General features: G+C 41.2%; 1 protein-coding gene across 1 annotated transcript in view; it reads left to right on the top strand.

Annotated features, from left to right (window-relative positions):
- The window catches only part of CHST15 (carbohydrate sulfotransferase 15), a 50700-nt gene extending 26383 nt beyond the window's left edge, over positions 1-24317 (top strand). The window contains exons 2-8 of the mRNA XM_075155251.1: positions 3250-4318; positions 5074-5413; positions 9277-9423; positions 13884-14040; positions 19665-19821; positions 22344-22491; positions 23687-24317. Of these exons, the coding sequence (XP_075011352.1) occupies positions 3776-4318; positions 5074-5413; positions 9277-9423; positions 13884-14040; positions 19665-19821; positions 22344-22491; positions 23687-23877 (1683 nt within the window). The 5' untranslated portion in view covers positions 3250-3775 and the 3' untranslated portion in view covers positions 23878-24317. The remainder of the gene's footprint in view (positions 1-3249; positions 4319-5073; positions 5414-9276; positions 9424-13883; positions 14041-19664; positions 19822-22343; positions 22492-23686) is intronic.
- The last annotated feature ends 2747 nt before the right edge of the window (positions 24318-27064 follow it).

Raw genomic sequence — 27064 nt, 5'->3', positions numbered from 1 at the left:
ACATATGAATCTGATTTAGTCTCTGTAGTCATTCAGACTTCTGTCAAAATCATCACAGGCCCGTTTCTTTAGAGAAGTTTTGAAGACTAGTTTCTTTGAGAAGTCTTACACTGATTTCTTTTCCTTTGGTTTAAATACAGTCAGTAATGATTATGCTACAATTTCTGTCTGCCTCATCCGACTTGTAGAATAAACTCATTAAGGAAATGAACTTTTTTTTGTAGGAAGGTATTTTGCAAATGCTTTTGTTCAGTATTTATCGAAATAATTATTCTTGAGCCCTTGAGATACAGCCTGCTGGTTCTGATTGCGCAAGTTCTCCAATATGTGACAGTATTAGGTGGGAGAAACATCAAGAATACAAATAATTTTACTTTGTCTCATACAAAAATACAGCTAGAAGAATGATGAGTAATGCAGGATCTGAAGTGACTGCTCCATTTGACCTAGACACTTTTGTAGGAATGAGCCAGGAGTTATTATCTGGAGTTATATCAATGTTTCTTAAGAATTCAAAAGAAGAGTTGAAAGGGCTAAAGGCAAAATAGCCAAATTCTGGGACTTATAATTAGTAATGATAATACTTCTATCATTTGGTGTGTTGTAGGAGTAATCAGAAGACCCTTTGTGTTTCCATTGTATCGTCATGAGAAATTATTTTCATTATTGGTGTCTTGGACATTATACAAATGTGCTCTTCAAAAATGTGTAGGTCTGTCTTGTTTCTCAGGAGCTAAGGGATAAAGTCAGACAGGAAGATTTTTGCTGAAGACAGAAGTCTGAAAAAGGATGAGTTGAGTTACATGTTTTTGGGTGGAACGAAGGGCACTGGAGGATAGGGAGGAAAGAAAGATATTTGGAAACAATGCAGAGAAAAAAGCATTTCAGAGCCCTAAAAGGAAAGATGGATTTTTGTAGAGAAGGAGTAACTAGTGTGGGTCCAGAGGAGGGAGCCACTGGCAAAGAGTAATGAGAAAAAAATTTGTGTGTGGTTACTGAGGTGTATTTTAATGAGGAGAATTGTACCTATATGAGAATTATAGTCGTGCTGATTTTTTTGTGTTACTCTGATAGTACACTAATTTTTCATAAGTGTGAATTGTCAAACATCCCTCATATTTCATATTTTGATTAAGGTGACTTGGAATATGTATTTTCATTTAAGTAGTAAAAGTGAATGTTGGACCTTCAGATATCCCATAAAGCAATGAGCTGGTTCTCTGGTCTAGTGAAGTTAATTGTAACACAGATTAACTTAATGTGAAAAATAATTTAATTCATTAGCATTTCATCATCCATAGTCCTCTGGGCAAAAGCTATTGTTCCTTTCAGGTAAAGCTGTCGTGCTCCTGAATTCTTCCACCTTGTTTTGTCATCAATAAAGTGTTATATGTTATCTGTGGAGTCCGTATGCCCTTCACTGTCCACGCACAGAAGGGGCAGTCCTTTTTCTGTTCTTCAGAGGCAATATTGAGCCTCTTCGTCACAATATGGCTAAAACTGTTTGTTATTGAACCTTCAGGGTAACTACTCAGGTTAATACTGGGGTTGTCTGCGGAAGGGCTGAAAAGTGGGTTGTAGCAGACCAAGTTCTGGGTGATGCTGAGAAATTGAGGTGTTGGGGGGGAACTAGGTTGCTTCTTTCATGGGTATCCACATCGGGATGGACAAGGAGCATTACAGCACTGGTGCCTTAAGGTATCTTCATTTCCAGGGACTAAAGGGAAGTTCTGTCTTTATCAGGTGACAAAAACCAAAATAGAAGTTGCCTGTCAGAGCCATACATTACTACTGTCCCTTAGGTTTTCCTCATCTTTTTCTTTGTTTTTTTCATCCTATGCCAGTTTTATTGTTTTGCTTCTGACTTTTCAAGATTGTTTTAAAATATTTCCTGTCTTTCGTTCCCCCAGAAAAATAATTCTAAAAAATAAAAATATTTTCTAGTATATAGAAGAAGGTATATTATCTGTGAACTTTTGTATTTGATAATCTGGCTTCTCAAAATAGAGATTTGATTTTGACCTTAAAATGTGGGTGGTATTTAATAAACCATGAAAACAGAAATTCTAAAGGATGTATGCATAAATATGCTTTAATTAAGACCATCCTTAAGCTGATGAATTGTTTGTGACTTTAAGTGTCTCTACTCTGAATGCTCCTGGAAAGCCAAGCATGGACACGCTCAAACCAAGACCAAAGCTTGACATAAATACTTTAAACAGCTCTGGTTACTTTTTGGCTGTAGGCAGCCATGGTGTTGAAGTGTTTAAAGGAGGATGGCACGTACCCTGTGCAGCAGGGTGCTTCAGCCTCTGGTCTGTGTGGACGTGGAGACCTTCTTGGGACCCATGAGCGCTCAAGTCCCTGCCCGTGGTGGCTGCCTTGTACGTGGGAGATCCTTGCAAGGGAACATCCACTCCTGCGGTTTCTGCATGACCTCTCCCATACCAAAGTGCACACCATTTAGAGGATTTGCTGGATCCAGCGTCTTGCCTTGAAGCTGCAGTACTGATTGTACACATTTAAGTAACACGTCTTGCCATTTTTAGTGAGTACGTTTTCAAAACCTGTTTGGCTACTAGTGCTGAAAGTATCTTGGTGGCTTTGCAGTGCGTCGCGGGGGGCTATTGTCATCCCAGAATCATTTGGTCCAGAAACCAGAGATCCTGCCATGACCCTTTGCTCGTGTCTATTATTTAATCCTTTCAATTTGCTGAATGTTTCTCTTGTAGCTTTTGGGGTTTTTGTTTGGCTTTTTATCTCATATGCTTGAAAGGAGACTGTTATCTTATCCCTGCCTTGCTCCTCTTAACTAGATGCCTACCCCACTTCAGGACAGTTAATTTAAGGTCCCCATGCACAGATAGAGGGTGAATATTTAAACCTGTGTTACTGGACACTGTCCAAAAATGCTTCCATATTTGAAGAGCAGATTAAAATCTGTTAGATTGGTTAGTGAGCAGCTGAGGGAAGTCGTGTAATGTTACCTGTGGTAGCAACTGTTTGTTGATGTGAGCAGATGGGTGACTGAAAAGGGCAACTCACTTCGAACTTGAAGCCAAGCGTTTCCTGGGTTTAATATCGTGAGTGCTGTAATTAATATACTTGGCAAATAGAAGACATCTTTCAAATAGAGTTGTGAAATTACTTGTGGTAGATTGTACTTTGCTATGGCTTTGAATGAAAGTGAATATAGATATAATGTCTGCTGGTCTGTGTGTATCTATATATATGTTTTTATTTCTTTAGGTTGTACAATGCAAATCTTCGAAACTGTCTCTGGGAAGATGAAGCTTCCACTAGCAGCGGTTTGGTTTGGAACCTGCTTGTTTTAAGAATACCTGGGAATTTCTGCCCATATTTGCCTATTCCAGCATAAATCAGAGTACAATGAGTTATTTTTATTTTTTGCATATTTTCACACTACGTAACAATTTTTCTTCCTTCTCATTTTGTTCAATGGGAAAAACTTGAGCCAGCTGTGTAGCTGATTCTTACTTCGCCACATTCCTCTTACTGAGCCCAATTCTTGAAACGACGTCCACAATACATTTATTTTTGTGTGTTGTTGTTTTTTTTTCTTTATATGACATATGTCACTTTTTGAGTGCTTTTAACTGTTCTGGTTTGAACCTGTCCTTTTGTGTTGCTGAGTAGTTGTAGAATCACTCAAGGAATTAAATAATTTCAGCCTTACAGAAGATGACTCATATGCTTCAGCAACATTTTTGTGGCTGTGCTTGGCTCATTAATACAGGAGTTTAACAGTAGTAATATGAGGTACTGCATTAATTGTTGCATACATTTATTACCAAATGACTTGCACAGACAGTGTTTCAGATGCTGCGAACCTAATCATAATAACCAGAAGTGTCCTGTTTGCAAAGGAGAAAATAACATCCCTTTGTACACCGATAGCAAGCAGATGAAGTTGCTTGCAGTTCTGGAAGTAAGGACTGATCACAGTGAAAGCTGGAATGGATTTTTCTGCTTGAGGAAGGGGAAGCTATGCAGCTTAATATTTGGGTTGATTATAATGACTCTAGTGATGGCATCCTACATACTGACTGGAGCCAAGCATGGCCTGTTGTTAATACCATCTCCCTTCCATTACGGAGCTTTTACTAGCAATCCAAGCTTAATGGACAATGAAAGCCTTAGTGACATGAAAGACCATTACCAGCCTTCTAAAATGAATATTTCATACGTAAAGGATTATCCAAGCATTAAATTAATTATTGACACTATTACTTCAAAGATAGAGTTTATAACGAGACAGCGTCCTGATTTAGAAGAGCTGAGGAAACAAGAGCCACATGTAAGTATGAATTAAAGTGTGTCTGAAACTGCTGTATACTTGCTTATTTCAAGACTTTCGGGTGAATCTTTTACTGAGATAAAAAAAGTGCAACTGCTCAGATGTTCATATAGTGATTTACACCATCTAGATCCTCCTGATTTACACCAGCTGAACAGTTGATATTGTAGATCATGCCCTTCTGAGTCATGGGCGAAATAGATGAGTTATATAAATGGTCTTGACACCCGAAAGAAAAAATCAGGCAGTCGTCCAATAGCTGTACAAGCTCACTAAATTTTTACCTTGTCTCATGCAAAATCATTCTGACTTATATTTGCAAGTCACCTTAAATGATAAATAAGAAAGAAGCCTTTCTAATAACTGATTACCAGTGTGCCTCCCTGAAAATTCAGTCATTGCAAACCTTGTATTTCAGAGTTAAACCTGGAAGTTAATTTGATTTGAGTATTATGTGTTTGACTTTAAAAAATAATTCTTGAGGTTGCAGGGGAGTGGGGGGATTACTGAGGTCCTTTCTGGCCTTAAAATCGAAGGATTTCTAAATGTACTCCTCTCCCAGTCCAACTGTTTGTACAGGATTTGGTTCCAGGGTCATCAGCAGAAATGTTAGGTTGACTGTGTAGTTAAAAAAAAAAAGGGTTAAAAATGTCCGGATAGTGTTTCTATTGCGTTCTCTGACTGTGCTAAGTTAGAAAAGTATAACTGTCAATTTTTTGCTGCCTTGACTGAAACTGTTGTTCTTTATGTTGCAGATGTTTTCAGTAATTCCTAATAAATTCCTTCCAAATAGCAAGAACCCTTGTTGGTATGAAGAGTACAGAGGAAACACAACCACAGATCCTTATGCAACTAACTCCTATGCACTGTATTCAAAGCGCTTTCGAACCATATTTGATTACCTCAGGAAGGTATTTTGGAACCACTTGTATCATTATAAGGACAAACACTACCGCCTGCGCTGTCTCCCCCATTTCTACATCATTGGCCAGCCCAAGTGTGGGACAACGGACCTGTACGACCGGCTCAGGCTGCATCCCGACGTTCGGTTCTCAGCAATCAAAGAGCCACACTGGTGGACAAGAAAACGGTTTGGTGAGTAAACATGTCCTCTGGTATTCAGGCGAGTTGTCTCTATTAAACTTTGACATTTCTTGTATATATTTGGGATGAAGTTTGTGGGTTTGCTCCATATTGGCTTACCTTGAAACCACTGGAGTTAATAGTTTTGAAAAATCCAGGTGATGGATGCTCATTAGGTTCTAGTCTGCTTTTGTTTAATGATGTTTTGGGTTAAACCTTGAGATGATGCACATTTCATTTGGTTTATTTGCGGCAGTTTGGAAAATCTAGGAAAAAAACCCAACCCACTAGATAAAACCAACCCTGTGAATTTGTAAAAGCAGGAAGAGGAACTATTAGGTTGTGATGGGAGATTTAAAGAATAGCAGTGATAGTTTTGTATTGCAAAATTCTGTAAAGCCTTTCTTACATGAATAAATGATGGGTCAGTATTTGAAATGTGCGTTGCTTCAGTCCTTACGGTTCAATAAATACAACTGTGCTTTGCGATAGGAGATTTGTTAGCGTTGCAGCTCTAGTTGAGCTGAACAGTAGAGATGCTCTGCATGAGAAAACTCTCTCATACTGAGGAACCTGCACATATTTTTGATGCTCTTTTCCTGGGTGACATCAATATTTCATGAAGTGACCCTTCGTCTCTGAAGGCAGGCTTGAATAGTTGACGTTACGGCCTGCTGGAGCAAGACGGGTCCACCCCTCGTGATTGCACCTTTAAAGGGTGTCTGAGGGCCGTGAGGCTGAGCATATCGTTTTATCCATCTGAAGTGTTTATGTCCTTCTTGTTCTCTCTTCCCCGGGCGCCAAGGAAGGTCGATCTTGTAGTTAGAGGCTGGATGAGATGCAGAAAACCCACTTTCAGTTCCTGACCCTGCTGTGTGCTTAGTGCATTCCTCTAAATGTGGATGCATATAATGCTGTATTCCACCAAATTCTGGATTTTCCCACTTTTGGGTCTAGCTGTTAAGTGCTGGTATGCCCTCACTTTATATAACTTTGGTATCAAAGGTCACAGGCTTTTCAGTGATATTACTATCTCCAAGAGGAAGGTACTGGTTATTTTATGGTGCCATCTTCACTTTGGTTTCCGATTTGCTGTTGCTTTACTGCAGACACTGCCTTTGGAACAAGGAAAAACCTAGCACTGTGGGGTAGATCATTTGGTGAGGACTTTGCATCACCTCTTTCCTTTGGTGCTTTTCTAAGCTTCCTTGAAATGGGAAGCTGTCTCTTCCAATGAACTGCCGTGGCTGACAGCAAGGAAGGGCACTTTCTGAAGGACCGGGACACCTGCAGTGCTGCTTCTGTTCTTTATTTCAGGGTTGTACCTTCAATTCTTTATTTCTCCTGCACGTGGTGTTGCCGTTTCTATCTCCCTTCCCCGTGCCTAGAGCCCAGAAGAACCTCTGAGCTCCTGCAGAAGGGGGCTTTGATCCTTGCTGCTCAGTGAGGAGGAGGGCTCAGCCACAGAGCCGGGATTTCATATTTCTCATAGAGAAATAATTTTGCTGTGTCCTTAGAGTTCATATTTTCTTCCTTTGCAAATGCCATAAGAAAGTGGCTAAAATACTTTTTCAGACATTTTCTAAATGCTCGTTATAAACTAAGAGTTAAAGCAATATGATGAAAATAGAGCTGGTCCAGTTTAGGAGACACTCCTAGGAGGCACCAGTGTGAACGGGGGAGCTGGGCTAGTTACAAAGTCAAACAAGAGAAGCATCGTGGTGCCCCCTGAAGTCCCACAAGAAGGCAACCGTTCATCACCGTCAGCAGCTGACTGAAGACGAATGATAGGAATTACCTCCTGGCCCGAAGGTGAAAAGTCAGATCAGTGAAGAAAGGGGGTTTTAGACTTGGACGCCTTCCAGTGCGAATGCCGTGCTGCTTGTCTCTGGGTGTGTAGCAAAACCATCTGTGGAAAATCGGGTCTTCCATGAGAATGCTGGCAGGAAAGGCTGAACCGAACTGATACATTAGGCTAAAATCCTTTATACTAAACAGTTCTCTACATCTGCATTATCCTCAACATAAATGTTTGGAATTAATATTGGAGGAAGTGGTGCATCCAACCTCACTAAAGCAAGACTGGACTCACTAAAGCAAGACTGGACTCACTAAAGCTCACAACTGGAATGTACCAAACAGGCAGAAGAGTGTAAGAAATCAGGCTGGAGTGGGTATAATTTGAGAACAAGGATGCCTTCCTATCTCTGGGCCGGCATTCACAAACTCTCTGCTTGCACGATCTTGTGGTCAGCCACTGGGGACCAAGTCCAGATCCTTGAAGAGAACTTTCTTTGCATAATTAAATTTTTTTGAAGTTATTTTTTGAAGCTGAAGAATGAGGAAAGACTGCAGAGCTTAGAATGTCATGGGTGGGAGATCTGTTGAGATGACCTTCCCATCATCATCTCAGGCTGTCTGCCATCGAGAATGGAAGATTAAGTTTTGCTCCTAGTGGCTCAGTCCTTTCTCTTTGCCTGAACAGTACATTAGCTAATGGTTACTATTAAAAAAAAAAAAAGAAAAAAAAAAAGAAAAAAAAGAGAATATGACAAATAGACTAACAAGTGAAACTGAGACAGCCCTGTGGGTATGACTCCTGTGCTCCTGGCTATTAACTTGGTTTAGTTTGTAACATTTATCTGGAGAAGAAAGTCTCTTTGTTCTATGGCATTCTCTGGTTCAGTGGATTTTTATGAGACTGACTAATTTCAGCTGAAGCTAAACAGCCCTCCTGGGGAGGCCCCATTTCGCAAATCACCGCTTTCCCGTTCTGCTGGGATGGTTGATGCTCTACAGGACTTTGTCCCAGCTTGACTGTCTCCCTTTTCTGGCTCTTAGCCACAATTTCTATTCCCATGAGTGGGGTGGCAACAAACCAAGGCAGTCTGTAGCACCATGCATGTACCTTTTTTTCCCCCTCAAAGCAAGTCAAAATACACTGCTGAGTTTTCTTCTACCCTCATTAAATCCCACTTTCCTAAAGGGGAAAATCAGAGGGAATGGACAAAAAAACTCCCTTGCTGAGCTTTCCTCTCACATAATGGATAATTATTGGCCTTGCGGGAAAGGGAGATCTGAGAAGTCCTGCTCTATACTCTTAGCTTTGCTCCTACTCCGTTGCCTTCCCACTGCTGTCCTTGACCTCTGCCCGCTTGAGGAACTCTCTTGTGGTATGGTAAGAAGCAAGAATGCAAAGACAAGCATGGGCAGGATGTACAGGAAGTGGAGAAGTGAGACTAGAGTTGGAAAGAAGAGTGGGAAAAGGAGTATAAAAATCCCAGATGTGGCTCAGGATGCTGAGAAATGCAGGGAGAAGGTGACACTGAACACACCCTGGAGCGTAGGGAACAAGAGGAGAAAAATAAGACGCTGTCATGGAGCTCTGTTGTCATACTTGTGAAAGATAAAAACATGAATGATTTCCCACTTTTCCGATTTTGATAAGTGCATGTTGATTTGCATATTTGGCATCAGAGCGTGTTCTCAATCTCCATACAGTAAATCTAGTGGGAGTCCAATATTACTTCAATTTATATTGGTGCAAGTGAAAGCAGGATCTGGTCTTTTATATTCATTCCAAAAGCTAAATTTAGAAGAAAATAAATGCAAGCTATTTGTGCAGGAACTACACAACAGAACACTTAAGATATTTCCTATCACTTGAATTTATGGCTTAATCGTATAATATCTCGAATCTCAGCTACTTCATTATTGGCACTTTTATCCGAGTGTTACACTTCGTCGGTCTAATTTTGTGCTGACATTAGCTAGCTCAGTGCCAGCCATGTCAATGAAGCCATTTTGGTTTACACCAGCGGATAGTTTTGCCCTGCTATTATTTTTTTTAACTTCTCTCTTTTCACTGTTTTTAGGAATCATTCGTCTGAGGGATGGATTTCACGATCGCTACCCAGTGGAAGATTACCTTGATCTGTTTGACTTAGCAGCACATCAGATTCAGGGTGTGCTGCAGAGCGAAGCGGCAAAAGAGCGCGGCAAGATGAACAACATCATAATTGGTAGGGCAAATACAGCCTCTGAAATACGTCTCTGTAGCTCCAGGTTGGCTGCGGTCGTAGCTGAGGCATGAGAGAGGCATTTTCCCAGATGTGAATGGTTCACAGCACAGAGCCCCTGACGTTGTTCTCTGGTGTGCGTGGATAGTGCAGAAGTTCTTGCCTTTTCCTGGAGGGTGGTTACTTGCTTTGTTAAAAAGTTGTGATTATCTTCAAAAAATGCCTGAGCAAGCAATAAATGTCTGATGAATATCAGCATTTAATTAAATCTTTAAAAAAAAAAAAGAGTGAGAATGACCTTGGTGACTCCTGCAAACATTGTTTTCATTTTGTTTTCATTATGAGGGGTTTGCCTGTAGCCACAGAATTGTAGCTTCAGGTTCAAATGCTGTAGCAATGTGTAGCAATCACACAGTAATTGTGATATTACAATATACAATGGGTGCTGTAGAAATCCTGTAGCTGACTGGAGACGGTTTCCATGATAGCAACACAGCTCCAAGCAGCTCATCTCAAGCTCCAACATAAGATACATGTAGGAAGAAGGACCACCATTTTTGGTGTTATCGTTCCTATGTAGCCTATGGTGGACTGAAATAAAAATGATTAAACCCCTGAGCGACTTTGTTAACAGCTTAGATGATGCAAGTTTCAAGGGCAGGAATGTACAGAGTCAAGTTGAAGCTATCTTGTGCAGTATTTTTTTTCAGGTGTGGAACCTAGAGGCACGGTAGAGGGTACTATTTGAAGATAATCTTACAGTTTCAGTTGATATTAAATTACCTGACTAACATTAAAAATGGTTTAGAAATGCTGTTGTGTTGTATCTGATGGAAGTCCATGGTTAGGACTGGGCTCTCAGGAGGGATCCCTGGATTGCCTTCCATGACACACAGTGGTCGATTCACCGTGCTCATCCACTGTGGTCCATGTGGTTTACAGTGGTCCATTGGTTTACAGTGCCCACGAGGAACGTCAGCAGAAATTTCTAAATTCTGCTTTTGCTGTCTGCTAAAACCAGAAAACTGAGGGGAAGAGAGTTTTACCAGTCTTACTCTGTCACCTCAAGTTTTCCCAGGGAAACCAGACACATTCCATGAAAATACTAGTTGTGCAAGAGACAGTTCCCTGTTGAAAAGAAACTTCTCAAGTAGGCCTGAAGTCATTAGTCTATGGAAATTAGAGACAAGATTTTTGCTGCCTGCCCTCAGAGGGAATACCCTCAGAATCTTTTTTTTTTTTGTCTCATTCTAACTGAACAAATTTAACCTGTTGTTGGCTTGATGAGATGATGACGAAACCAGAGACTTAGCTATAGTCGCATTTGTTCAATACTTTCTCAGCCTCCATTTAAGTCTATTATTCGCTTTATTCAACATTGAGCAAAATTTGCAAGATGGGGTCTTAAGAAATGTTGCCATCAAGGACATCTGTGGATTTTCCTCCTACTTACAAAAACATCTCCTGTCCTTTCATGAGTGAAGTGCTCATACTAATTAAATTCACTAATCTAATTGGCAACGTATATCTTTGATTACTTACCTCCCGTTACAGCTTTTTTCTAGAGTTCACTTTGTGTTTCTCTTTCCTGTAGTCTCATTTCTTGTTTCATTAAGGTTCTGTTCGCTTTTCTTATTAAGTTTACAGGAAAAGTCCTGAATGATTATACTCATTAAGTCAGTCTTTTATGACCTTGGTAAAAAACAAAACAAAGCTAGCTAGTCTAAAATGAATCTGTATGAATATCAGGTTTGCTTTGAATCCGCCATTTTCTTATTTCAGATGACTAGAAAGAAAAATCGAATTAAGCTATAAACATTTCAGTAGCTCATCATGTTACATTATTTTGAAAAGTTAAGCTTCTTTGGATGTTATACTTGGCGGGTAATAATTGCATTTTCCCAAAAAAACCAACATCTGCTTAGAGATGAACCAAAGATCTAGCCTGAGGCATTCTGAGCAGGACTTGTTTATTTGTGATCATTAATAGGATAAATTCAGAGGAATGTCTTGTGAAAACACGGTATGATTTTAATCCATTAATGACTGAATGAAGAGGTTATACATCTATTCTTTAGGCAGTTTAGTAATTCATATATTCTTTAAGTCCATAAGAAAACTAATGTATTTTTAGTTGCACTGCAGTAATTTGACATAATTACTATAGCAGTGGTTAATTTATCTCATGTTTAGTATGGCTTGCTCTCTTTGCAGATATTAAATCTGTATTATAAAATGGAAAGGAACACTGTCAAATTGTCAGGAGTATTTTTGGCTGCTTCAGAAAATTAAAATTGTAAGAGTCAGCAGAGACCAGAATGATTTTTTTTTTTTAATTTCCCACCCCTCCCACTTAGTTCTTGACTGGGTTTGGGAAGATTTGCCTTCTTGAACCCAGGCTATCCTGGACCAACTGCATTAGAGCAGCACCTTGAGTCCCTGTAATGGTTTAGCATGATTTGGTCGCGTGCCTGTGATCTTCCCTTGCTCGAGCGCTGCCTGCAGAGTTTTGGTGGTGGCAGCTCATCCAGCTGAAGCAATTTCTGTGGAGTGTTCTGGTCTGTGATGTTAAGAGAATCTGGCCATTTATGTGTAAATGCACTGATTTTATTTAGTTACAAAAACACGTGTAAGCAGATGTTCTTAGGTTTGGTCACTATATATGAGCTAATTGAAATAAATCCAATAGAGCGTCAAGTATGATCGGAGGTCTACAGAGCAGAGAAGTATGAAGGAAGATCATAAAAGCTGTTCTAGAGGGGAATAGGTGGCTTGATGAGGTCATAGGCTTTAATCTTTGGCATGATTTAGGCAAACATTTCTGAGGGAGCAGTTTAAGCCTAGCCATTCCTGTCACGGAGATGTAGCGGTGACTTTCCAAGGACGCTCTCATCCCTGGAGTGCACTATTCTGTAAATCCGCGTATGCAAGTGCTCGTACCCATTTGCATGATACCAACTTCTGATAGCACAGAAATAGCTGCATGATGCTTTTATGCTATGGCTATCTCAGCTCTTGTCCTATAGTTAGTCTTTTGTGTTTCTGCTTCACCCAGCGTGGGAGCTGGGCTAATTGAGTTTTAATTGACAAGTCATAGCCCACCGATGATTAGTCAGTACTTTGGCTAATTAATTTAGAACAGAAAAGCAGAGCTGTTGTGGACACCCTGCTTTAACCAATGGACCTGATCTCCTCCTTTTGAAAAGAGGCAAAATGAACATGACAGAAGATTAATGTGTTTTCTAACAACTCCCAGACTTTATTAATGAATCACATTATGTTAAGCTGGAGTTTGGAGCCAGTACCTATTTCATGTTGTGTTTTGGCCATCTTTTAAAATGTTTATTGGACTTTCCCAGGAGAGAAGAGAAAAAAAAAAAGGGAAATCACGTGCAAGTCTATAAACCTACAACATTATTATTTTTGCATCTCATTCCTTTTGATTCAAAAAACCTCATTAACAAGAATTAGCTCTCATTAGACTGTCAAGGAGTGGAGGTTTCCAAAAAGCTTCTGTATATGTTTTATTAAACGGTGGTGTGCCACATATATGCCAGTATTATGTAAAAAGACAGGGAAGATTAAACAATTCAAAACATTGTATCAGATCATTTATTTAGCAGCTGAAGCATCATATACCTTGTTCTGGCAGAGACGTTACTGATTGTCTTTCTCCCTGAATCATTACTTTCAGAGTAAGCATCTTCAGAAACTAAGGATATCAGAATCTGGCATTTAACCAAATGTGTTATTTATTCTATAGACTTTTTATTTTGTCTAATATTTAGTAAATACTTATATTTGACTTAATCTACGTGAATAATTGTAGTTATATAAAAAAGCTCTGATAATGGCTAATTCTCAGAAAGGGATATTTCAAACAGCAGTGACACAATTCAGCTCGTTGGTGCATTTTTTTTTTAATATTTCTCATGTGCTCACCGACCCTCCTGTTTATGTTCTAAACACTGTTTACCCGCTGGAGTGGTGCTTTCCACTTTTTTTCTTTAGTTTGTGTCAAATTGTACAATTTGTTAGCAACTTACTTCTCTGAAATCAGGAGCATTAAAACCAACCCTTGGGGTGCTACGGAGAGCACGGCAGGTCTTCGGCAGCGAGGAGCTGGAGGGTGGGCCAAAATTCTGAGCAGGCTGTTCCAGCCCAGATCAAATATATTTGCATGTCTTAACCACTAACAGGAAGCAGTGTGCTTAGTGGACAGTAATATTTCAGGTGGAATTACATAAAACCTGCCTCAACCATCACTACGTTCACAAAGGTACGAGGCAGTGTGATTGCTCTGGCTCGGGGGAGCATTAGCCAGATCAATTTGCAAGAACCAAGGTATGTTGAAATTAATTGAGTCAATTTTAAACAGTCTACACCAGTTTAAAATTCATCCGATTTCCACTCCAATTCAAGGAATGAAATGAGTTACTAGTAGAGATGCTTTTAATTTTTAGGGGAGGCCAGTGCCTCGACGATGTGGGACAACAACGCTTGGATTTTCTTTTATGACAACAGTACTGAAGGAGAGCCTCCCTTCCTAATCCAGGATTTTATCCATGCCTTCCAACCGAACGCCAAACTTATCATCATGCTGAGAGACCCCGTTGAAAGGTGAGCAAGGATCACGTTGCTGAAGTACGCAAGAAAATTTTCTTACTGTAATAATTATATTCACTCTTGCTCTCTTGGATGCAAATAAGTGTTCACATGGTATTTGAGAGAGTTACTTGGTATATGATGAGAGCTGCCAAAGGGTTTTGTTCTGTGTATTTTGGCATATGTAATTGTGATAGAGTATTAAAAAGGGGCATGTGAGTGTAAATGCCACAGTGAGTACCATGCATGGACACCTGAGCTACTCTGAAAAAAATAATTTATATGTTGCCAAATGCAATGTAACTCCATTACTGAGCTAATATGCCCTGGTTCTCAGCAGGGCTCACTAGACTGAGTATGGCGCTGCATTTACATGGCTTGGCATAAGTGGTCCTGTGAAGTGCTTCGATTCATGTTAAATAATAAGGTTTATGTCTTCAAGGGACGTACTGTTCAAAATGATTAAAAGATTGCAAATAGCTCCAGAGTCAGCAAATGATACAAACTTCTTTTAATCTTAAAAATGCTTGGTGCTACACTCATATAAAGCTTCCCTAGACAATTTTAGCTTGCACTAAAGCTACCAACTGCTTAGGAGTTCATCCTTGGTCTTCCTGACTTTGTCTGCAGTGGAAGGACTGTACTTTTGCAGAGGTGTGGGCTGTTCTTGAATGGTTCTCCATTGTGTTGGCCATGAACGTCCTTCTTTTCACTTGCATTTCACTTTTTCTCCCCGCTCTTCCTCCAGATTTCTAGGGCATTTCTTTCCACTGTGTCCTCTGGAGGAGAATGATAATGATGAGGGTAATGAGGAGGGTGGAGGGGGTGGAGGCAGAGTCCAAAAAGATCAGACCGAGGGGGTGTGAATTGCTTCTCTCTGTAGCTCCCTAGGGATATTCAAGATACTTAGGGCTAGTTCAGTGCTCAAGGGCAAAGCCCCAGAAACAGCCAGCGAAGAGAAGGGGATGCCGATGATGATGGGGACCAGGCTCTGGTGAGAGCTGGGGCACTGGGAGAAGGGCAGGCACGGGCGCCTGCGCAGGCAGCCCGTACCCCGCTGCCCGGCAGCGGGAAGGGACGGGTGCTCCTTGACGAGCTTCCCCTTCTCACCATGCCTACTGGTAAGAGGAGAGCTGTGCTTCCCATCTCCTATGTCAGCAAATACAGTTCTCAACTTTGAACAGCATCTCCTGACCTCAGGATTTAACAGATGGTAATTTTATGCGAGAGAGCTGGCTGAAGTGGCTTCCTCATGTAAGTTACCAACAAATCCCCTGATTGCTTTAACCACTCTCTGTAATGTGGGTGTAGGTTTTTGCCAGCTTTAATAAGGGTGAATCTCAGCTTCATCTCCCTTGCTATATTTATGATAAATTGGTTTCTTTTTGTTTACAATTCCCTATGCCTTTGTTGCTGATAGCTCATCGGAACTGCAGGAGCAAAAGCAGCGGTGGCAGAAGGGGCAACCTGGGCAGCTCCATGGGCGATGCAGGGCAACGGGGCAGTTGCCTCGCGGTAGCCAGGAGGACGTGGGTGCTGCACAGGGTCTGGGACAGGGTCTGGTCTAACCTGCACAGGGTCTAGTCTATCCCCCAACAGGGGATATTTGGAGGACATCAAGGTTTGTGATGGTGGGTGTCAATGGCGTCATTATTTCATTGTAATGGATGGTGGTTGAGGGTAATGACTTCAAGTAGCTGGAACAGCTGAAATCCTAATCAGCAAAGGTTTTATTTCCAGGCAGATGTCCCTAGAATTAAAAACAGATGGAAAGAAATATAGAAAAATCTCGGCTGCCTTGCGGAGATAGAACTTGTCCTCGAGAACGTAGTTTTCCATAAGATGTCAGCAAGTCTTTGAAATGATGCATTTATTTTAATGGACGATTAGAAATACTAAGCAGACATATTAAACCTTTTTAAATAAAATTGCAGCCAGGCCTGCTGGCTGATTTCCCCCAGCAAGAAGCTTTTTACCTGCTCTGCCAGGAGCAGTTGGTCCTGCCATCCGTGGGACAAGCTGGGCAAGCCTGAGGCTTGTTGATGAAGACACTTTTCTGCAAGCAGGAGATATTGCTGCGTGCCTAATTTAGTTGAAGTCAGCTGGCTTTGTCGCCTAGCTTCTCCCCAGCTCGTACCTTGCGCTGGTATGGTGGTTCTTTTGTGGGTAGAGTGTGAGGGAGCCAAGGTCTGCCATTGCAGAGGGAGAAGACACACGTGGTGGCATGGTTGTGGTCCTCAAGCATTGGTGGGCATCACTTTGAAATAGGCTGCCCAACCCATCTGGTCCAAGCACGGTACCCTCCCTCTGCTCTGAGATGGAGTTTTTTTCATTTAAAGAAAACTGTCTCAACTGCGTTTACCAGACTGGGAAGAGCTGGACAAAAATCAGAGTGTTTGTCTGTCTTAGTTGGTGACTCCTACAGATAGTACTGGGTGCCTCTGCCTCATCTTCTTCACAGTTTTCTGTGATTTTTCTTCTAAAAAGTATGTAAAAATTGAGTTAAAAGCATCCTGCAACACCCTTTTCTTCCTTTTTAAATGAACAGAGAGTCTTCATTGTTTCATATGGGAATTAAAATCCTGTTCTCGCAAAACACTAACATAAATAATGAGTGCAGAGGGGCTATTCCTGTGCTTAAGTGCTTTGCTGGATTAAGGCCTAAACTTTCTAAATTAAATGATGAATTTTTAAGTACCTATGGAAATCTAGGGAAGTTAAAAAATAAATAAAGTGCAATACAAAAGATTACTGCAGCAATAAAATGAGACCTAAATAAATCGGGTTTTTTAGGTCATTTTTTAGAAGCCTGTCTTTTTTGAAAGAGGCTGAAAGATATCTAGGATTTCTGGAGTTGTGTTGAGAGGTGGGTGCTATGGAGGCGTAATATTTGTGCTGCAAACACACTCGGGGAAGTGACTCCTCCAGTGTTACAAAGCTGTCTCCAAAATCCTGTAGTATGGCTGGGGTTCTGGTTTCTAAATACAAAAGAAAATTAAAATATCATGTTCAGTGGATTATTCACAATCTAATATTTATGCCATGTTAGAGCATTTCCTTTGTCTCTTCGAACCATGTTTATCTTGGAAAAGTGTAATCAATGTTTCAGGGATTAATGCTAAAGTAGATATTTTATTGCCTGTAGGTTTTGGGTTGTTTCCCCACCACCACCCCCCCAAAGGGATTTGAATTTAGATAAAATTTTTAAAGTGTTATTAAGCAATTGTAAAACTTGTGCTAAAAATGTGCAATGAAGGGCTACTCCTCTGCTGTAACCTAGAGAAATTCCTGTTGCTGGTGGCTCTTGCTCACAGCAGCAGCTGATGCAGGGGCTCTGCTTGCCTTGCAAGCTGCAAACATGCAGGGGCCCATGTCCTGCTGTCCTCAAAGTGGAGGTGGGACTGCTTGGGGAACGCAGCACTACAGACTGCAGCACAAATGGGAACCATAGAATCATAGAATCATTAAGGTTGGAAAAGACCTCTAAGATCATCGAGTCCAACCGTCAACCCAACACCACCATGACCACTAAGCCATGTCCCTAAGCACCACATCTGCATGTCTTTTAAATACTTCCAGGGATGATGACTCCACCACTTCCCTGGGCAGCCTGTTCCAAGGCCTGACCGCTCTTTCAGTAAAGAAATTTCTCCTAATGTCCAGCCTAAACCTCCCCTGGCGCAACTTGAGGCCATTTCCTCTCATCCTATCGCTTGTTACTTGGGAGAAGAGACCAACCCCCACCTCGCTACAACCTCCTTCCAGGTAGTTGTAGAGCGCGATGAGGTCTCCCCTCAGCCTCCTCTTCTCCAGGCTAAACAACCCCAGGTCCCTCAGCCGCTCCCCATCAGACTTGTGCTCCAGGCCCTTCACCAGCTTCGTTGCCCTCCTCTGGACACGCTCCAGCACCTCCATGTCCTTCTTGTAGTGAGGGGCCCAAAACTGAACACAGGATTCGAGGTGCGGCCTCACCAGTGCCGAGTACAGGGGCACGATCACCTCCCTGCTCCTGCTAGCCACACTATTGCTGACACAGGCCAGGATGCCGTTGGCCTTCTTGGCCACCTGGGCACACTGCCGGCTCATGTTCAGCCGGCTGTCAACCAGCACCCCCAGGTCCTTTTCCTCTGGGCAGCTTTCCAGCCACTCTGCCCCCAGCCTTTAGCGTTGCCTGGGGTTGTTGTGGCTGAAGTGCAGGACCCGGCACTTGGCCTTGTTGAACCTCATACATTGGCCTCAGCCCATCGATCCAGCCTGTCCAGGTCCCTCTGCAGAGCCTTCCCACCCTCCAGCAGATCAACACTCCCGCCCAGCTTGGTGTCATCTGCAAACTCACTGAGGGAGCACTCGATCCCCTCATCCAGATCGTTGATAAAGATATTGAACAGGACCGGCCCCAGTACTGAGCCCTGGGGAACACCGCTCGTGACCGGCCGCCAACTGGATTTAACTCCGTTGACCACAACTCTCTGGGCTCGGCCGTCCAGCCAGTTTTTTACCCAGCGAAGAGTGCACCTGTCTAGGCCGTGAGCCGCCAGCTTCTCTAGGAGAATGCTGTGGGAGACAGTGTCAAAGGCTTTACTGAAGTCCAGGTAGACCCCATCCACAGCCTGTCCCTCATCCACTAGGTGGGTCACCTGGTCATAGAAGGAGATCAGGTTGGTCAAGGAGGAACTGCCTTCCATGAACCCGTGCTGGCTGGGCCTGATCCCCTGGTTGTCCCGGACACGGCTCGTGAGCGCCCTCAAAACGAACTGCTCCATAATCTTCCCCGGCACCGAGGTCAGGCTGACCGGCCTGTAGTTCCCCGGATCCTCCTTCCGGCCCTTCTTGTAGATGGGCATCACATTGGCGAGCCTCCAGTCGTCTGGGACCTCCTCAATTAACCAGGACTGCTGGTAAATGATGGAGAGCGGCTTGGCAAGCTCCTCCACCAGCTCCCTCAGTACCCTCGGGTGGATCCCATCCAGCCCCATGGACTTGTAGGTGTCATTCACCTAGCTGTAGTATTTCAGCTTAAAAAAACCCCAAGAGGTGGAATGCTGTAAATTGGAAGTTTTTGATGGAAGGTCAATATAGGATTGGAGGTGGAGCTTTCTTCAAAAAACTAGGAAATCTGGACTCTTTCCTACTCTTGATGGTAGCCGGCTTGGTAATCATATAAAAATCGCTCTTTCTAACCCATCTCATTCCTCTGTTGGTTTTGAAATCAGTTTTAAGCTTTTGAGATGAGGACTGTTTCTATCCGTGGCAGTGTGGAGCACCAAATATAGAGGGGTACCAATGTCACCTGAGACCAGTTCTACTGTTCATAGATAACACAAATGTAAAGTATATACATTTGAAAAATTTGCCTTCAGGAGAAGATATTGGCTCGCACAGTTACTAGGGTCAGGTTCTCAAGGGATGCTGACCTTGAAAGCAGGGATAATGTTTAGCAACTCCCTGGAGTGGATGTTACTCTGAGCAAACCCCATCAAAATGAATAGAAAATGTGTCACTGGCTGAAGAGGCTGTCGGTGGGGCAACGTTACACACAGGTACCCTTTCCCTCGATTCATGTAACTGATTGCCATTGTCATGTAAATAAATCTTCTTTCATTTCCTCTGCCATTTACTTACACATATCTCATTTGCAGATTGTACTCCGATTATCTGTACTTTGCAAGTGCTAATAAATCTGCGGAAGATTTTCACGAAAAAGTGGCAGAATCGCTGCAGCTGTTTGAAAATTGCATGCTGGATTACTCACTGAGAGCCTGTGTCTACAACAACACCCTGAACAATGCCATGCCCGTACGTATTTCCAAGAACATTTTATTCCTTGCTTGTTTAATGCTACGTTGTCTCAAGGTTATTCAAATACCAAAATGCTGTGCAAATAAGCATCAAGAAATAAAACTTTCTCCTTTTTCATTTCTGAAGCGGATGACATAAATATATATGTAAGCATGTAGAAGCTGATGTACTGGCTCAGCTGTCTCCCCAGTCTGTTCCCTGATGAATGCCAACAGTAATAATACAGTCTTTCTATTGTGCAAGCGTATGGAGAGCACATTTAGTGAAGATTACAGTTTAATGTGTAAGCTTTTTGCAGATCTCTCCAAAAAGTAGCTCTGGCAAGGATCTTTGTGGTACGAAATTGCCTCAAAATCAGAATAAATTATGTATTCTTTCACAAGAAAAGGCTACCAGTAACTAGATAAAACCTTTCTGTTTTTTAAAATTGTGCGCATCAGAAAATGATAAAAGGAAATACAGAAACTGCTGGCAGGGGAATGGATAAGTCTTACAGGCTCAGTACTCCAAATTTCACATTTTTAGTGTAGAACTGACTTCAAATTTTGCTTGAGGGGGGAGAATAATATGGAAGAGATGGACTTGAAGTATCACATCTGGCCAGTTTGCCATTCAATCCTATTTTATTTGCTCAGGCTGTAAAGGACTCAGAGGGATTACTTCCCTCCTTTGCCTCCGGGGTGAAGTTATTGCCTCCTCCACTTGAAAAAATAACCATAAAAGAGTGTATTGCACAGGCTTGAGCCCCACAGCACTTAATGTCTGCTGCTGGTGGACATTCCTCTTACTTACCTTGGTGGGTAGACTGGAGCTGCTAGTCTTTGATGATAGCCTCCAGGACCTCCACAGACACAAGCTGCTGCCGGGCAGTATCACAGTATTTTTTAGCTATCTGCTTGCACAAATGCATTTCTTCCAGTGTGGGGAGAAAAAGGCAGAGAGAGAACCAGAAGGAAAGATTTTCCTCTTATCTTCGTCCTCAGGGTGCAGAACCAATCTTCATTTGTTGTCTTAGGCAGCCTTCTGAAGAAGATACTTTTGAAAATGAACAGAGGAGGCCTCTTTCCAGAGAGCCACAAGCAGGTGTTTGTAATAAACCACAAATGCTAACTGTGCTCCTCAATGGGCTTTTTTAGCTGCTTCTTCAGCCAAGTTGCTAAAGTCTGTTATGTGCATGGTTTGCTATATATTGAAAAAGTAGGGATTATTTTCCCCAGTGAGCTCATTAGATTGCTAATTGTGCGACTGCACCAGAAGAATTTTGTTTTGCTATTTGTTAATATATTCCTGAAACAAGGGAGGTGTCATAGACCTCGTCACTGCTGATAGACACTAACCTGTAAAGAAAGAGGCATTTGGTAGCTTATCCTCACTTAGAGTCAGTGATGCCCTGGAGAAAGGCATGCCGAACCAGGGCCATCAAACCAAAGTCCAGATGTGGATATTATGGAGAGGAGAATGGGTTGGGAAACTCTACTGATGCCCTGTGATGTGTAGCACATGTGTAAAGTCTGCTGAACATGGAGGCTTAATGTTATAAGCAGCCAAAACCACACACCAAAATCGTACATGATGATAATAATGACTTAGCAATAATTCAAAATGTGGCTTATTTTACTGGAATTTAGGTATCAGTGTAGGTCACACAAGTCCGTGTAAGAAGCAAAAGAGTCTATTGTTATCTGACTTCATTGGTTCTGCGGTAATGCGACTTGAAGATGTTAAGTCTCTTTTATGAAAGATGTTTATGACTTGGGATTCATGTTTCCCTCTTCTGAGCCTGAAGGGATTTAGAAAAATATTTCTAAGCACAGTTGGAGGTTGGACTTTTAAGAACACCAGACTACTCTTTTTGTGTTTCAACTTGTTATGTAAAATTGAGGAGGGAAGACAAACAGAGATTAGGTCAGGACAAGCTGAAAAACTGCCTTTTCACGTCTCTGGTCTAACATAGTCTGGCACTCTCATTGCATACTCAGACGATGCCCCATTAACGCTGTCTAGCAGCCACTGCTACTGCAGCTTAGATCTAAATCTAATGATTGCAATCAGAAGATAAAGCAAATATACCCAAATCTAATTCCTGACACCGAATCGGACTATTTGTACTACTCATGGCAGCATGATTTGGTGCAGCCGATAATCAAAGTGAAATAAGCAGCCTAAGGGCCTGAAGCAGGACTTAGTGTCTTCCCTTCCACTGCTGTTCGTCCAGGGGCTGAAAGCCCTCAGTGTCTCCGTGAAGGCTGGGTCGTCCCAAGCACGGAGGAACATGGTGCCGAGCCCTTAGTAAAATGACATCTCTAATCAGTAGAAGGGCCATTTGCGAAGATTTCCTTAAGCTGCACTGAAAACAAGAGGAAGATTAAAAAATGTTCAGATAGCGTCTTCTCATAGTTCCTCAAAGGCACATATTTGGGATTTTTGCTCAGAAGACAGAGGTGCGTGTTGGTTTGTTACTGCTAGAAGGTTGTAAGATGAATTAATTTTTATTTGTTTTGGGTTTTTTGTGCTTACAGGTAAGGTTACAGGTTGGGCTCTATGTTGTGTATCTTTTGGACTGGCTAACAGTTTTTGACAAAGATCAGATACTCGTTCTTCGCTTGGAGGACCATGCATCAAGTGTGAAATACACCATGCATATGGTGTTCCAGTTTCTGGATCTGGGTAGGTGTCTTCTGGCTGTTTTGAGATAAGTGCAAAAAATCATTATTATCCTTCCTCTAGGTCATTTTTGCTTTATTAAGAGACAAAACAGAAGCATGGGAATCTGTCTTGAAGGATGCATTAATCTGCTTGCCTGGAGTCAAGCAAAATTAAAATTCCCAAATTCCCATAGAAAGGCTGGTGTTAGAAGATCTTAATAAGACTATATCAAGAAAAAAAATCAAAACCATTCAGAATGTAGGGATATATCTTACCATACGGAAGCCAGTCCTGCTTCTGAAGGCAGTCAGGGCTTGTTTGTCACAGGCTTACATAGGTGCAAGAGCTATCCCACGCAATTTAAACAAATTGAAGTGCTACCGTGGTGTGCCAATCCAGAATCTAAATCTGAGGATGATGAAAGGTTGCGTTTCTAGCCAGGGAGATGGGGGGGAATCGTGTTTTTGCTGTGTTGATTGAGACATCTGTTGCTAATCCTCAGAGAAACACTGGCAGACAAAATGTTGCCCAATGTTGATTTGAGAGTAGCAAGAGGATGAAAATGTGGCTGCAAAATAGTCTGGCTGGTCCAAACACTGGTCTAGATGATGAGAAAGTTTGAATGTAGCAGATTGAACAGATGAAGAGCTTGGCATCTTCTTCCTGAATATGATTTATGCTGGAAAAGTCTGTGGGTTTTTATCTCGCTGAAGTACATTGTCAAGGGCTTACATTTATTCCTGGAATAGGGGCATCGCTGTACCTGTATACCAGTTTGATCCCACTGACAACCTCAAAAACAAACAAAAAAAGGGCTTACATGAGTGAGGCTTGTGGAGTTTCTACCAGGCATTAAACGACTCACATCATAAAATGAAATAACAGTATAAAATAATTGCAACTCCAGAATGGACAGGAACTTGTATTCAATGTCATAGTTGTTTTCTGAAAATAATTTTTTTCCTCCAGAAATTATTTATGCTGCTTGTTGTAGAGATGATTAATTAATGTGGAAGGAAAACATATTATTTCAATATTTACTAACAGTGATTTATTATACTAATCTAAACCTGTATTCAATATTGTGAAACATCATCGCTGCTAACACAAATTCCATTTGTCTTCCCTTGGCAAACCTTCTGAGTTAGTCATTTGTCTTCTTTAGCACGGGCATTTTTGGTGAAATATTTTAAGATAATATTCCACTTTTCCACAGGACCTCTAAGTGAGAAACAAGAAGCTCTGATTACAAAGAGTCCTGCATCAAACACTAGGCGACCTGAAGACAGAAGTCTGGGACCTATGCTACCAACAACGAAGGCAATTTTAAGAGATTTCTATAAGCCTTTTAATACAAAACTGGCACAAGTTCTTTTTGATGATGCTTTTTTATGGAAGAGGACATAATATGTAAATTTAGTGCCACAAATACAGTGCTTAAAGGAGTTTTTATTTTTTTAAATTCTATTTTTGTGCGTGGATATTTACATTTTTCCCATTCCAAAGAGAAGCCGATTGATGAGCTGAGACTCTCACCTTCAGTCAGCACACTTCACGACAGTTATACCACATTTTTCTTGTGAGAATGTAAAGCATCTTGCTTATCAGTTTATTGCAACTTCTTTTACCCCGGCAAAAGAGTAGAGTGGAAAAGCATTAGTACAAAGATGATGTCTTACACTCTCCATGGGGATGTTGAAGTTTAACTTTCTTTAAGATGCTGCAACACAGAATTAGCATCAGTTTCCTACAATTACGCTTATAATCTCATTTTCAATATATGTTATTCATTCATTTTTTCAAACAATCAATGTCATTTAGTCATTAAAATTTTTAATTGAATTCAACCTAAAATTTTGTTTCTTTTTGTCAGCATATTCACAAATGGTCTTCACTCGCACTAAGGATTTTACGTTTCCTTAATTCTGAAACAAAGATAAAGGATAGTTGCATTTACATAGATTTCCAAGTCTAATTTATATCTTCAAGATAAGTGGACTTTCCTAGCCACAATTATTGTAAAAAAAAAAAATTGTATTCCAGGTAAGAATGGATGACTGAAATCTAAACAACAGGCCACATTCAGTGTTTAGCATAACAAATCCATTTTCTTCCATATTTTGTCCATAGAAATACAAATACGTATCACCTATTCATATCACTCACACATTTTCCTAGGATGTAAAGTCCATTGCTGGCCATGGAGAGCTTTTATGGAGTTTCCTGTTTGGTCGTACACAATTACTCTTCTCCATTGCAAAGAAATAAGTATTTTAAAATCATTATGAAATCTTGTTATTAAATGCATAAGTGGACAGGATGAACAGTATCTTGCATCCTCATAGAAAAGATATATTAATTAATGAATCAGTTGCACATTATGTGCTTCCCTCTTCAGGAAAGTTGTCTACATCTAGTTAAAAAAGTTGAGATATACAGACTTGAGAAAAAAACATTTTGAAAGCTATGGAGAAACTTTGGACTGTCTGAAAGCTTTTATTTGACTAAAACGGCCAAATTTTAATATAAATGTGCAATAATGCAATATTTGATTTCAAACACACTTGCTTAGGGTCACTGTCAGCTACAGTCTCCAGTCTTCCTGCAGGTAGAACTGGCCAGCATAGTCTACCTAAGGTAGGGACTGTTTTCAGAAACAAATGAAAATGCTTCCTTTTGATAATTTCCTTTCAAGGGCTAAACTGATTGTTTCTTCCCTGAATGTGTGTTGAGTGGGTCAAATGAAGCTGATATCTAGGTAGGAGGTATCAAAAGCCCGAAGAATCATCTCGAATTGGCTTCATGTGCCCTTTCAACCCCACAATACAGCTTACCGATGGATTCACAAATACATTTACAAATACTAAAGGTAACTGTTCACCATCCTCCTCCATGGGGACATGTTGTTCACCTCCTGTGTTCCTAAATAAGGAGTTAATGCTGAAAACTTCATGAGTCCTGAACATGTTAATGTGGTTGATGACGTGAGATTTTTGTAACAGAAGTCCATTCCTAGGTCCTTTGACAACTGGTAATGCACTGTTTAAAAATGATTCAGTCTGGTGTTTGGAAAGCTTAAAACAAGTAATTTGGGCAAGCAAAACAAGTTCTAGGCAACCAGAATGAATTAGTTCTAGTTCAGAAATGCTTACAGACCAAAAATGGTTAGAGAACTGAGAATGGACTATTTTACCAGTACAAAAAAAAATATCATGGCAACATGAATCAGAAGATCAGAATGAATTCGCCGCTGTTTGCAAATGTAAAAATTACAGTCAACAATTTATTTACACTAAAGATTTCTGCCAGCTGTGCTCTGAATCAGAGTCAACACTGTATGATCAGGATAACTCTATACAGACTGCCAACCTGATCTGCCATGGTCAAATATTTCCATTTAGTTGTCAGCTACAACCATGATCTAATGATATTATCTTACCAGCCCTATAAGCTAATGAATGTATCTGTCATTATCTTTTAGCGTGAGCATTATTTTCGTGAACAAATCACACACACTAGTTTGTGCCACACTAGTGGTGTGGTATGGTGCTGAACTCTAATTTCTGCCAGCAGACCCGTGCAGTTCACCAGTGGTCGGGGAGATTCTCTCTGCCTTTTGCCTATGTATATAATCTAAATCAAAACATGCTTTATGGTCAAAATTTCTGCTTTAGGCTGAATCATACTCAGTACCCTGCTAGATTGAGGTCTTGCCTAGTTCTGACTCAGAGGAAGGAGAAAGGCCAAAGGTTCACTGTAGGAAGGTGGGCGGTGGTGACCATGTGTGCCCAAGTGTGGGTAAGCTCAACAGAGAGCCGTTGGTGCACTGAGTGTTACCATGTTGTAGCACAATAACACATGGAGAAGGGGCTATAGCTATAGATGATCTGTTAGGAGCCTCTGGTCCTTCCGAAAGTAAATGAGGATGCTTTTATGTCTTCATCTCTTTCATGAGCTCCAAAATATGATCTCTTGGGTTAACCTTTGCATTGCAACCTTATGCTGTTGGCATGACTTAACTGTCAAGAGGACATCTTGGAGGTAAGGATGTTGCTCTCTAGTCCCGACTGTAAAAATAGTATTGATCTGGTGACTCTGAAATAAAATAACGTTTGGTGTTGTTGACTGATGTGATGGTGCTGGGTGTCAGACCCCTCCTCTTCAGCCACAGAGCAGACAATGTACCACTGCCATTCGGTGGCTTCACTCCCGCCACACAGCAAATCTCTACGTAGCATAAAGCTCATCCCAAGTTCTTCCAGTTCCCTTTACGTTTCTGTTGACAATTCTAGCTGTGAAGGAATTCAATATTAGTGTTATTATTCACTGTAGCACTGAGCTGACCTACATCCCCAGAACAGTAATTTGCTAAGAAATTGGATTTACTATCAAGACAATATATTTTCATATTGTCAAAGCATAGCAGTGGCTCTTTGCAAAGAGCTCAGAAAATGTATGTCCCATACTGTGTTTCCTCTTATCTCTGCTGAACAAAAGTATCTTTGCTGAATAAATGGCAAAGATGCATCTTCCCTGAGAGCAAAGGCACTGAGGAAAGGATCATTTCCAAATGTTCTCGCTGCTGCTGCAGAAG

Source organism: Calonectris borealis, chromosome 7 (genome assembly GCF_964195595.1).
Source record: "Calonectris borealis chromosome 7, bCalBor7.hap1.2, whole genome shotgun sequence".
Lineage (NCBI taxonomy): Eukaryota > Metazoa > Chordata > Aves > Procellariiformes > Procellariidae > Calonectris > Calonectris borealis.
Note: the sequence above shows the minus strand (reverse complement) of the source record. Positions and strands in the feature narration are given on the sequence as shown.